The sequence below is a fragment of the Pogoniulus pusillus genome, chromosome 34 (assembly GCF_015220805.1).
Source record: "Pogoniulus pusillus isolate bPogPus1 chromosome 34, bPogPus1.pri, whole genome shotgun sequence".
NCBI classification, from domain to species: Eukaryota; Metazoa; Chordata; class Aves; order Piciformes; family Lybiidae; genus Pogoniulus; species Pogoniulus pusillus.
Genome location: NC_087297.1, coordinates 3,795,129 through 3,807,407, shown reverse-complemented (window position 1 = coordinate 3,807,407; position 12,279 = coordinate 3,795,129). Strand labels below are relative to the sequence as shown.

Here is a 12,279-nt window from a genome sequence, read left to right as displayed (position 1 = left end):
ATGTGTACCTCCTTAAATATCTCAGGAGAACACAAGTTAAGCTGAGCACAGCACAACTGAATGAAGAAAGTAACAGAAGAACCAAGTGCAAGGTAGGTGGGAGTTAAAAAAGGAAGAGTGAATAGCATGATGAATCACAGACCACCAAGTCCAACCTATAACCCTACTCTACAAGATTCACCTTAATGAATTTCAATGCTTATCCACCTAAGGGTGAGGATGAAGGCAGCTTCATTTAGTAGGTGGAAGAAATATTCACCTTCATCTCTCCAAAGAGGCCAAGGGCAGCAGAGTAGATGACTTACTGCTTTGAAAGGCTCTGGATCTCCATGCAGAGACTACAAGCACAAGGACTCCAAGCTAAGACTCCATTCACAAGCACAAGGGCTCCAAGCTAAGACTCCATTCACAAGCACAGGGGCTCCAAGCTAAGACTCCATGCACAAGCACAGGGGCTCCAAGCTAAGACTCCATTCACAAGCACAGGGGCTCCAAGCTAAGACTCCATGCACAAGCACAAGGGCTCCAAGCTAAGACTCCATGCACAAGCACAAGGGCTCCAAGCTAAGACTCCATTCACAAGCACAGGGGCTCCAAGCTAAGACTCCATTCACAAGCACAGGGGCTCCAAGCTAAGACTCCATTCACAAGCACAGGGGCTCCAAGCTAAGACTCCAATCACAAGCACAGGGGCTCCAAGCTAAGACTCCAATCACAAGCACAGGGGCTCCAAGCTAAGAGTCCATTCACAAGCACAGGGGCTCCAAGCTAAGACTCCATTCACAAGCACAGGGGCTCCAAGCTAAGACTCCATTCACAAGCACAGGGGCTCCAAGCTAAGACTCCAATACAAGCACAGGGGCTCCAAGCTAAGATTCCATTCACAAGCACAGGGGCTCCAAGCTAAGACACCAAAACAAGACTGGGTAAGGAATATCCAGAGCTGTTCCTAGACACAAAGTGTATGTTGGTTCCATCCTAAGCAGAATAGAAAATGCACTAAAAGAGGCCTTCAGGTTTGCCTTTTACCCCCAGCATTATCCATCTGTAGTGAGAAGGAAGAGAAAGAAAGGTCACAGACAGAGCTGTGATTAATTCCAGCTGCTGATAGAGAAGAACAGCAGGAGGACACATTTGTAAGGCAGACTGTTGGTTGCCACTGCCATCAAACATACCCCAGTCCTTCAAGCACCCTCAAGGTCAAGAACATACAACCAGGCTAGTTTTTAGTGACTGATGCTGCTCATTTACTGAATGCTTGGTCAACCAATCCAGCCCTGTCTCCTTCAGCTCCTGTTCACCAAAGGTGAGTACAAGTCAGATTGCTTCCTGATTTCTCCTCCAGCTGATGAAGAGAACAGAATATTTTAGCTGCAGAGGGAAGTCTTACTTTCATCACATGTGCTCATCCACAACCCTGGTCCTACAAAGCAGAGGCAAGAGTGCATCTAGGAGAAGTACTGTACTCTACAGGTACCAAGTGCCTCTTCAAAAGAGTCCAACCATTTTTCTCCAGCAAAAAAGAAGAGACTTTGGAAGGAAAACACAAAACACTACCTGGAAATAATGATCACAGTATCACTGTATCATCAGGGTTGGAAGAGACCTCACAGATCATCAAGTCCAACCCTTTACCACAGAGCCCAAGGCCAGACCATGGCACCAAGTTCCACGTCCAGTCCTGCCTTGAACAGCTCCAGGGACGGCGACTCCACCACCTCCCCGGGCAGCCCATTCCAGTGTCCAATGACTCTCTCAGGGAAGAACTTTCTCCTCACCTCCAGCCTAAATCTCCCCTGGCACAGCCTGAGGCTGTGTCCTCTCGTTCTGGTGCTGGCCACCTGAGAGAAGAGAGCAACCTCCTCCTGGCCACAACCACCCCTCAGGTAGTTGTAGACAGCAATAAAGTCACCCCTGAGCCAAGCAGTGTTTACTTACTATCTGTGGAACCTGTGCACCAAATACAGTTGGAAAAGAGAGGTCTATAGCTATGACCTTCCTTCAGCTTTTAATGAGGGGGAAAAAAACACAGACCTGCAAGCCAGCTTGCCTAGTGCAGACAGCTCATTTGCCTCTCAACAGCATCCCAGGTGTGACTTTCTCTTTCCTAATAAAAAGGGGAACCCCAACAGGAGAGGACACGTGGAAGTTTCTGTCTTCCAGAACAGCCTCAGCTACAGCTTGAAGGAGCTGTGCCACAGGGTACAAAGGCAGGGGAAATGGCTCTCTGAAGTACTTTTTTTAAACCCAGTGTTCATGCACTTTCTACTGCAGTGAGAGAAGATGAGCTGACACACACTGGCAGGAGCATGATTAAATGATGCACTTAAAAAAAGCACATCCAGGAAAGAATTTATCATGAGGACAAAAGTTAGCAGCTCAGTGAAAAGCAGGTTAGAATCATAGTGGAAAGTGTCCCTGCCTATGGCAGGGGTGTTGGAACTGAATCATACAATCATATAGAATCATAGAATCAAGCAGGTTGGAAGAGACCTCCAAGATCATCCAGCCCAACCTAGCACCCAGCCCTGGCCTATCAACCAGACCATGGCACTAAGTGCCCCAGCCAGGCTTGGCTTCAACACCTCCAGCCACGGCGACTCCACCACCTCCCTGGGCAGCCCATTCCAATGCCAATCACTCTCTCTGACAACAACTTCCTCCTAACAGCCAGACTAGACCTCCCCTGGCACAGCTTGAGGCTGTGTCCCCTTGTTCTGTTGCTGCTTGCCTGGCAGCAGAGCCCAACCCCACCTGGCCACAGCCTCCCTTCAGGTAGCTGCAGACAGCAATGAGCTCTGCCCTGAGCCTCCTCTTCTGCAGGCTGCACACCCCCAGCTCCCTCAAGCCTCCCCTCACAGGGCTGTGCTCCAGGCCCCTCACTAGCTTAGAGTTAGAAGCAAGAGGAATGCATCTGTATTTCCTTCAGCTCCCCCTGGCACCTATCCCACCACCACTCTGCAGCTCTTCACACCTACCTGGACTGCAGCAGGTGGCTGAACAGTAGAAGCCACAGCATTTGTTGCTGGAGGTGATGGTTTCCCAGGAGGAGCTGTTAGTTTCTTCAGTAATTGGGTGCCAGAGTTCTTGAAAACACAAGAAGAAACCATGTGCAGACAGCAGCTGTCAGACAAGGCAGCGACAAAGCAGACACCGAGGTGGTGCCTGCTCTGCATCTGACACAAAGCAGGACACCCATAACACAGGCACCACTCACACAGCCCCTGCAGTCCACACACTGCTCTGCAGAGCTGCTCACCCACCAGGTGTTCACCTGGTAGAAGGGATCTAGAGGCATTTAGACATGATGCCAAATCACAGGATCAGAGAATGGTTTGGGTTCAAAAGGACCTTGAAGGTTATCCAGTTCCAACCCCCCTGCCATGGGGCAGGGACACCTCGCACTGGAACAGGCTGCTCAAGGCCCCATCCAGGCTGGCCTTAAACACCTCCAGGCAGGGGAACATCCACAGCCTCCCTGACCAACCTGTTCCAGTGTCTCCCCACCCTCACTGGAAAGAATTTCTTCCTAATCTCCCAGCTGAAAGCCATTGCTTCTCATCCTAGCACTAGAAGCCCTTGTAAAAAGTCCCTCCCCAGCTTTCTTGCATGTCCTAATCAGAATAAAACAGTTAAAGGATGAGCATGTGGCAAGAAATCAGCAGAAGGTTACTTTGTGGTACCTGCCCTTCCTCCTGCATGCTGGCCACATTACAAGAGATGGAAACAAAAGCCAGCAGAGCTCAGAGGAGGAACAACATCCTGGGAACATGGTAAAGGTCCTCAGCTTCACTCAGCCTCAGAGATACACCCCACCAGAGGATCACAATGTTGTAGTTATTAGCAGTAAGTGTGGTAGAGGCTTTGGTTCTGGGTTGTTTAGTTTGGTGGGTTGGGTTTTTTTTCCCCTTAAAACCCCTTAGCCCATCAGAGGAATTGCTTCCTTTGAGCTGTACCACCTGTAAGAGCCAGCAGGTGTTCTCAGACTGACACTGCAAAGCAGTCTCTGTGTGCAAAACCAAAGGCCACCAGGATGGGCAAGCTGCAGAAGTGCACCCAGGTGAACCTTGTGAGCTTCAACAAGGCCAAGAACAAGGTCCTGCACCTGGGTTGGGGCAATCTCTATTAGCGACCCAGGCTGGAGGATGTTGTCAAAGAGAGCAGCCCTGTGAAAGGTGCTGGGAGTGCTGGTGGATGAAAAGCTGGACATGAGCCAGCAATGGGCACTTGTGCCCAGGGGCCAATGGCATCCTGGGCTGTGGTCAGCAGAAGGAGAGATGAGATCCTGCCCCTCTGCTCTCCTGAGACTCCACCTGCAGTGCTGTGCCTAGGCCCTCCCTACAAGAAGGATCTGATGGAGAGGGTCCAGAGGAGGGCCACAAAAATGATCAGAGGGCTGCAGCATCTCTCCTACCAAGACAGGCTGAGAGAGTTGGGGTTGTTCAGCCTGGAGGGGAAAAGACTCTGGGAAGACCTTAGAGCAGCCTTCCACTACCTAAAGGAGGCCTACAAGAAGGCTGTGGAGAGACTGCTCACAAGGGCTTGTAAGGATAGGATGAGCGACAATGGTTTGAAACTAGAGCAAGGCAGACTTAGACTGCACATTGGCAAGAGGTTCATGGCTATGAGGGTGGTGGAATGCTGGAACAGGTTGCCAAGGGAGTTGATGGAGGTCCCACACCAGGTCAGACTTGATGAGGTTCTGAGCAACCCAATCTTAGAATCATAGAGTCATAGAATCAGTCAGGGTTGGAAGGGAACACAAGGATCATCCAGGTCCAACTCCCCTGCCATGGGCAGGGACACCTCACATTAGATCAGACTGTCTAGAGCCTTGTCCAGCCTGGCCTTAAACACCTCCAAGGATGAGGCTTCCACCACCTCCCTGGGCAACCTGTTCCAGGCTCTCACCACTCTCATGCTGAAGGACTTCTTCCTAACACCCAGTCTGAATCTACTCATTTCCAGCTTTGTTCCATTCCCCCCAGTCCTATCATTGACATCCTAAAAAGTCCCTCCCCAGCTTTCTTGTAGCCCACTTCAGATACTGAAAGACCACAATGAGATCACCTGAGAGCCTTCTCCTCTCCAAAACTGAACAGCCTCAACTCTCTCAGTCTCTTCCTCACAGCAGAGCAGCTGCAGACCTCTGAGCATCCTCGTGGCCCTTCTCTGGACATGTTCCAGCACATCCATATCCCTCTTGTAATAGGGATCTAGTTGGGATTGTCTCTGCTCATGGCAGGAGGGTTGGACAAGATGACCTTTAGAGGTCCCTTTAACCCAGTGTATTCTGTGGCTCAGAAAGCACTCAAATGCTTAATTAACCCTTCATAACTTACCTGTGAACCCTCTTACAACTACAAACCCAGCCAACTAGGTGGAATTGAAGCTGTGGGAGAAGTTACCTGCACAGTACATACTCTGACCACAGGCATGCTGGTCAGTACAGGTGGTCTCACACTTGTGTTGTTCTGGGGCTGGTTCTGAGCCCCTGCAGTTGCTTGTTGAGACAGCAGCATTAGTTGGCCATTATTGCTTCTGATAAGAATAGTTCCTGTTGGAGAAAAACACCCAGGCTGTTAGGAATGAAGCAATGTGGCTTCCTGGGGAAGCAATAACTACAGCAGGCTGATAAGATAATGTAGCCTTTAGTTTGTCACTCCGAGGAACAGCTGCTAAGGAATGTAAAGCCTAAGTGTGCACCAGCTCTGCTCTGCGTTGTATGACAGCAAACTGCTCCTGAAGTCAAGAGAAGAACTTGAGCAGCCAGCCACACAATAATCCAGTGAGCATAAATGGTGCACACTGCAAAGCCACTGCAAGCTTCTCCTTGTTTAGCACCAGCCTTGGTAGAGTTGGAGGAGGTTTGGGCTCCATGATCGTAAAGGTCTTTTCCAAGCTAAATGATTTTATGATTCTATGATCACTTGAGTCAGAAAGATATTCTGGATATCAAGAAGAGAGACACAGACACACTCTGGGATTGCTTTAAAAGCAGCTCTTCAGTCTGAGAAATTACTCACCAGTCACCCTTGGCTGCCTCTCCATGTTTTCACTTCCCTAGGCACACACACCAAGGTGAATGCAATGGGGACTGCAGCCTGATTGATTACAGGCTCCAGAGGTGGGCACATGGCAACCTCAGGAGGTTCAACAAGACCAAGTGCAAGGTCCTGCAGCTGGGTTGAGGCAATGCCAAGCACAAATCCAGGCTGGGCAGGGAGTGGCTGGAGAGCAGCCCTGAGGAGAAGAACTTGGGGGTGCTGCTGGAGGAGAAGCTCAGCAGGAGCCAGCAGTGTGCACTTGCAGCCCAGAAAGCCAAGCAGAGCCTGGGCTGCAGCAGCAGCAGTGTGGCCAGCAGGGCCAGGGAGGGGATTCTGCCCCTCTGCTCTGCTCTGCTCTGCTCTGCTCTGCTGAGATCCCACCTGGAGTACTGCAGCCAGTTCTGGAGCCCCTGGGACAAGAGGGCTGTGGAGATGCTGGAGTGTGTCCAGAGCAGGGCCAGGAGGATGCTCAGAGGCTGCAGCAGCTCTGCTGTGAGCACAGACTGAAAGAGTTGAAGCTGTGCAGGCTGGAGCAGAGGAGGCTCCCAGGTGACCTTCTTGTGGCCTTCCAGGATCTGAAGTGGGATACAAAAAAGCTGGGGAGGGACTTTTTAGGCTGTCAGGGAGTGACAGGAGTGAGGGGAATGGAGCAAAGCTGGAGGTGAGGAGAGTGAGGCTGGAGGTGAGGAGGAAGTTGTTGAGCAGGAGAGTGGTGAGAGGCTGGAATGGGTTGCCCAGGGAGGTGGTTGAGGCCCCATGGCTGGAGGTGTTTGAGGTCAGGCTGGCTGAGGCTGTGTGCAGCCTGCTCTACGGCAGGGTGTCCCTGGGCACGGCAGGGGGGTTGGCACTGGCTGCTCCTTGTGGTCCCTTCCAACCCTGACTGATTCTATGATTCTTTGATACCAGCTGTAGCTCCCCGAGGCAGAGGGCAGTGGTCTCCAGTGAAAGCCAAGGCCACTCAGATTTAAATTGTCTCTTTATCACAGGTTTGTCCCAAAGCATTAAAATGCACTCTTCTATTTAAGTAGGCTTGCAGATAAACTGGGAGATTTCAGTGGAAACTGAAAAAAAAAATAAAAAGGGAAAAAAAAAAAAAGATAAAGGAACAAAATAATAGGAGAGAGGAATAAAACCAGGAAAGAAGAACAAAAAACAAGAGAAAGGAACAAAAAAAGGAGAAAGGAGAAAAAAAGAAAGAAAACAGAAATAAAGGGGGGGAAATGAAAGAAAGAAAGAAAGAAAGAAAGAAAGAAAGAAAGAAAGAAAGAAAGAAAGAAAGAAAGAAAGAAAGAAAGAAAGAAAGAAAGAAAGAAAGAAAGAAAGAAAGAAAGAAAGAAAGAAAGAAAGAGATGGAAAAAAAAGAGAAAGAAAAAAGAAAGAAGAGAAAGAAAGAAAGAAAAAAGATAAAGATGCAAAAGAAAAAGGAGAAAGAAAAAGAACCTGGTCCTGAACACCTCCAGAGAGGTTGTGGAGCACAGAATCACCCAATGTGATCTTTGATCACATTTGGTCAACCTGTGCCAGTGTCTCACCACCCTCACTGCAAACAACTTCTTCCTAACATCCAGTTTCAGTCTCCCTTCTGCCAGTTCAAACCCATTCCTCCTCCTTCTCTCATTACCAGACCTTGTCAATAGTCCCTCCCCAGCCCTCCTCTAGCCCTTTTCAGATACTGCAAGGCCACTCCAAGGTCACCTCAAAGCCTTCTCTTCCTCCAGGCTGCAGACCTCCAGCTTTAGCCTGTCCTCACAGCAGAGCTGCTGCAGCCCTCTCAGCATCTTGGTGGCCTCCTCTGCACTGGCTCCAACACTTCCATGTCCTGCTTGTGCTGGGGGCTCCAGAACTGCCCCCAGGACTGCAGGTGGGGTGTGAGGAGAGCAGAGCCAAGGGGCAGAATCCCCTCCCTTGCCCTGTGCCCACACTGCTCTTGCTGCACCCAGCACAGGGTTGTGTCTGGGCTGCACTCACACTGCAGGCTCCTGTGGAGCTTTTCATCAGCCCAGACCCCCAGGTCCTGTTCCTCAGGGCTGCTCTCAGCCATTCCCCACCCAGCCTGGAGTTGTGCTTGGCATTGCACCCACCCAGGTGCAGGATCTTACACTTGGCCCTGCTGAATGTCATGAGGTTGGCCTGGGCACAGCTCTGCAGCCTGTCCAGGTCCCTCTGGATGGATCCCTGCCCTCTAGCAAGTCGACTGTGCCACACAGCTTGGTGCCATCTTCTTGCAAGTTACCCAACCTGTGAAGAATCCCAGGCCATCTGTGCACACCTTCCTAGTGCAAAACAAGAACACATCACTGAAATGTCTTTTAACTACCTGGCTAGTCTGGAAGCTGCCAAGATGCTGCTGCACAGCACTGCTCCCATCTGAGCTTAAATGAGTACAACAGTAAAAAACCACAAGCTCCAAGGGCTGGGTTTTGGTTTAAGAACTATGAAAAGCTCCAGGTAAAATCAGAGGGTTTGAACAGCTTTTTCATCCTCTCCAGATAAAAGGACAACACAAAACTTGGTATAAAATTCTGTAACATCAGCTTGTTGCCACTTAGGTGGCACAGCCAAACTGAAACTGCAAGAGCAGCATCTAGATGATTCCCTCCTCTACCAAGCAGCTTTCACAGATTCACAGACTGCACTGGGTTGGAAGGGACACTCAAAGGTGATCTTGCCCAAGCTCCCCTGCAGGAAGCAGAGACACCTCCAACTAGAGCAAGCTGCCCAGGGCCACATCAAATCTCATCTTGAATGTCTCCAGGAATGGGGTCCCAACCACACCCCTGGGCAACCTGTTCCAGTGTCTCACCACTCTCACTGTGCAGAACTTCCTCATGATCATAGAATCATAGAATCAAGCAGGTTGGAAGAGAGCTCCAAGCTCAGCCAGCCCAACCTAGCACCCAGCCCTGGCCAAGCAACCAGACCATGGCACTAAGTGCCCCAGCCAGGCTTGGCTGCAACACCTCCAGGCACAGAGACTCCACCACCTCCCTGGGCAGCCCATTCCAATGCCAATCACTCTCTCTGCCAACAACTTCCTCCTAACATCCAGCCTAGACCTGTAGAACTCTTCACTTGGCCTTGTGAAATCTCTTCCCATTGTCCAACCTACATCTGCCCTGCTCCAGTTTCAAACCATTGTGCCTTGTCCTATCCCCACAGGCTCTTCTAATCACTCCTGTCTCAGTCTGCCTGTTGGCCCCCTTCAGACACTGAAATGTAGCTCCAAAGTTTCCCTGGAGCTTCTCCAGGCTGCATAGGACCAGTTCACAGGCTCACAGGATGTTAGGGGTTGGAAGGGACACAAAGAGATCATTCAGTCCAACCCCCCCTGCCAGAGCAGGACCACACAATCTAGCTCAGGGCACACAGGAACACATCCAGACAGGCCTTGAAAGGCTCCAGAGAAGGAGACTCCACAACCTCTCTGGGCAGCCTGTGCCAGGGCTCTGGGACCCTTACAGCAAAGAAGTTCCCCTTGTGCTGAGCTGGAACCTGCTGTGCTGCAGCTTCCATCCATTGCTGCTTGTCCTATCCCAGGGAGCAGTGAGCAGAGCCTGTCCCCTCCTCCTGACTCCCAGCCCTCAGATAGTTATAGATATTGATCAAATCCCCTCTCAGTCTTCTCCAGACTGAGCAGCCCCAGGTCCCTCAGCCTCTCCTCATCAGGCAGTGCTCCAGTCTCCTCATCATCCTCGTAGCCCTCCCTTGGACTCTCTCTCTGTCCCTCTGCAACTGGGGAGCCCAAAACTGAACACAGTACTCGAGATGAGGTCTCACCAGGGCAAATAGAGGCAGAGGAGAACCTCCCTTGATCTGCTGGACACAGTCTTCTTAATGCACCCCAGGGTCCCAGTTCTTTCAGCCTGTCCCCATAGGAGACATGCTCCAATCCTCTGATCATCTTGGTGGCCTCCTTTGGACCTGCTGCACCACATCCATGTGCCTCTTGTGTTTGGGGTCCCATAGCTGGACAAAGTACTCCAGGGGACATCTCAGCAGGGCAGAGCAGAGTGGCAGAACAGACCAGATGCACAAGGCAGTTGTATATCCAAACAAACACTGTTCCTCCATCTGCTGCTCCATCAGTTTTTGCCTCCTCCATTCAAGTCTTCCCCATAATTATATTTAGGTACAGATGGATCTTTTCATTTAATCATTGGAAACTTGGAGTCAGACTTCTAATTTTATTTCCTGCCACCTTAGTGATTCACAATTAATTGATGATCACTCAGGACATGTCTTTCCTCATTCACATCACGTTCTGATAGCCACAGCATTTCTCTCTGCCCTAGGTCCACACCCAGGGTGGCAGAAGTATCCCAGTATCACAGTATCACCAAGATTGGAAGAGACCTCACAGATCATCAAGTCCAACCCTTTAGCACAGAGCTCAAGGCCAGACCATGGCACCAAGTGCCACGTCCAGTCCTGCCTTGAACAGCTCCAGGGACGGCGACTCCACCACCTCCCCGGGCAGCCCATTCCAGTGTCCAATGACTCTCTCAGGGAAGAACTTTCTCCTCACCTCCAGCCTAAATCTCCCCTGGTGCAGCCTGAGGCTGTGTCCTCTTGTTCTGGTGCTGGCCACCTGAGAGAAGAGAGCAACCTCCTCCTGGCCACAACCTCCCCTCAGGTAGTTGCAGACAGCAATAAGGCCTCCCCTGAGCCTCCTCTTCTCCAGGCTAACCAATCCCAGCTCCCTCAGCCTCTCCTCGTAGGGCTGTGCTCAAGGCCTCTCCCCAGCCTCGTTGCCCTTCTCTGGACACGCTCAAGCATCTCAATGTCCCTCCTAAACTGGGGGGCCCAGAACTGAACACAGCACTCAAGGTGAGGTCTAACCAGTGCAGAGTACAGGGGCAGAATGACCTCCCTGCTCCTGCTGGCCACACCATTGCTGATGCAGGCCAGGATGCCACTGGCTCTCTTGGCCACCTGGGCACACTGCTGGCTCATGTTCAGGTGGGTATCAATCAGCACCCCCAGATCCCTCTCTGTTTGGCTGCTCTCAGCCACTCCAACCCCAGCCTGTATCTCTGCATGGGGTTGCTGTGGCCAAAGTGCAGCACCCTGCACTTGGAGCTATTGAAGCCATCCCCTTGGACTCTGCCCATCTGTCCAGGCGGTCAAGGTCCTGCTGCAGAGCCCTTCTGCCCTCCAACCCAGCCACATCTGCCCCCAGCTTGGTGTCACCTGCAGACTTGCTGATGACTGACTCCATGCCCTCATGGAGTGTTGCCACTGCAGGTTTTTGGCTTCCCTAAGCTTGCCTTAAGATGCCATTGCTGACTCTACTCTTACAGAAGGCAGACATAAATTCATCAGGCCATTACTTTAGAGGTTTGGGATGCATTAAGTGGTTTGTTTTCATCTATTTGGCTATTTTGCCACTACTCATTACATTTGTTTTTAAAGCCAAACTGTCAGAAGCACAGCTTCTTCTTCTCTGAATCACACTGCACACCAGAAACAGTCTGGTGTTAAGCCATGTCCCCCAGCATCACATCTCTGCCTGTGAAACACATCCAGGGATGGGCATCACCTCCCTGGGCAGCCTGTGCCAGTGTTGATAACAGCAATCAGGCAACTTCTTTGTGGCAAAGGTGTCCCCTTGGCAGCACAGAATCACAGAACTGTTTCAGCTGGAAAAAAAGTCTGAGGTCATCAAGTCCAAACTAATACCCAACACCTCCAGGACATGTCCCATGGTGCCATGGCCACAGGTTTCCTGAACACCTCCAGGGATGGTGACTCCATCACTTCCCAGGGCAGCCTCTTCCAATGTCTGACCACTCTTGCAGCAAAGAAACTCTTCCTAACACCAAACCTAAACCTCCCCTGGCACAGCTTGAGGCCATTTCCTCTTGTCCTGTCATTTGTTACTTGGGAGAAGAAGCCAACGCTGGCCTCATTCCAACCTCCTTTCAGGTAGCTGTGGACAGCAATAATATCTCCTCTCAGCCTCCTCTTCTTCAGCCTAAACCATCCCAGCTTCTTACTGTCTTAAGAAGGAAGATGCAATGAAGATCTGGCAGCCACTTGAGCTCCCAACAATGAGCTCTAACTCCTGTTCTTACATGCAGTGGACTTCTGCCAACAGTCCTCTAGGAAGGCAGAAAGACTGCCTGGCTGGGCTTCTCCTGGGAAAACATCTCTGAGTGCTCTTAGACTTCTCAGACAAGCCTCATCTACACCACAGAGGTCAACTTGAGTTGTTCATCTTGTACAGCACAGA

General features: G+C 50.9%; 1 protein-coding gene across 1 annotated transcript in view; it reads right to left on the bottom strand.

Annotated features, from left to right (window-relative positions):
* The window catches only part of TAF4B (TATA-box binding protein associated factor 4b), a 104,856-nt gene that overhangs the window by 78,541 nt on the left and 14,036 nt on the right, over window positions 1-12,279 (bottom strand). Inside the window, exons 2-3 of the mRNA XM_064170512.1 lie at window positions 5,409-5,557; window positions 2,979-3,086 (exon numbers count right to left, since the gene is read on the bottom strand). Of these exons, the coding sequence (XP_064026582.1) occupies window positions 2,979-3,086; window positions 5,409-5,557 (257 nt within the window). The remainder of the gene's footprint in view (window positions 1-2,978; window positions 3,087-5,408; window positions 5,558-12,279) is intronic.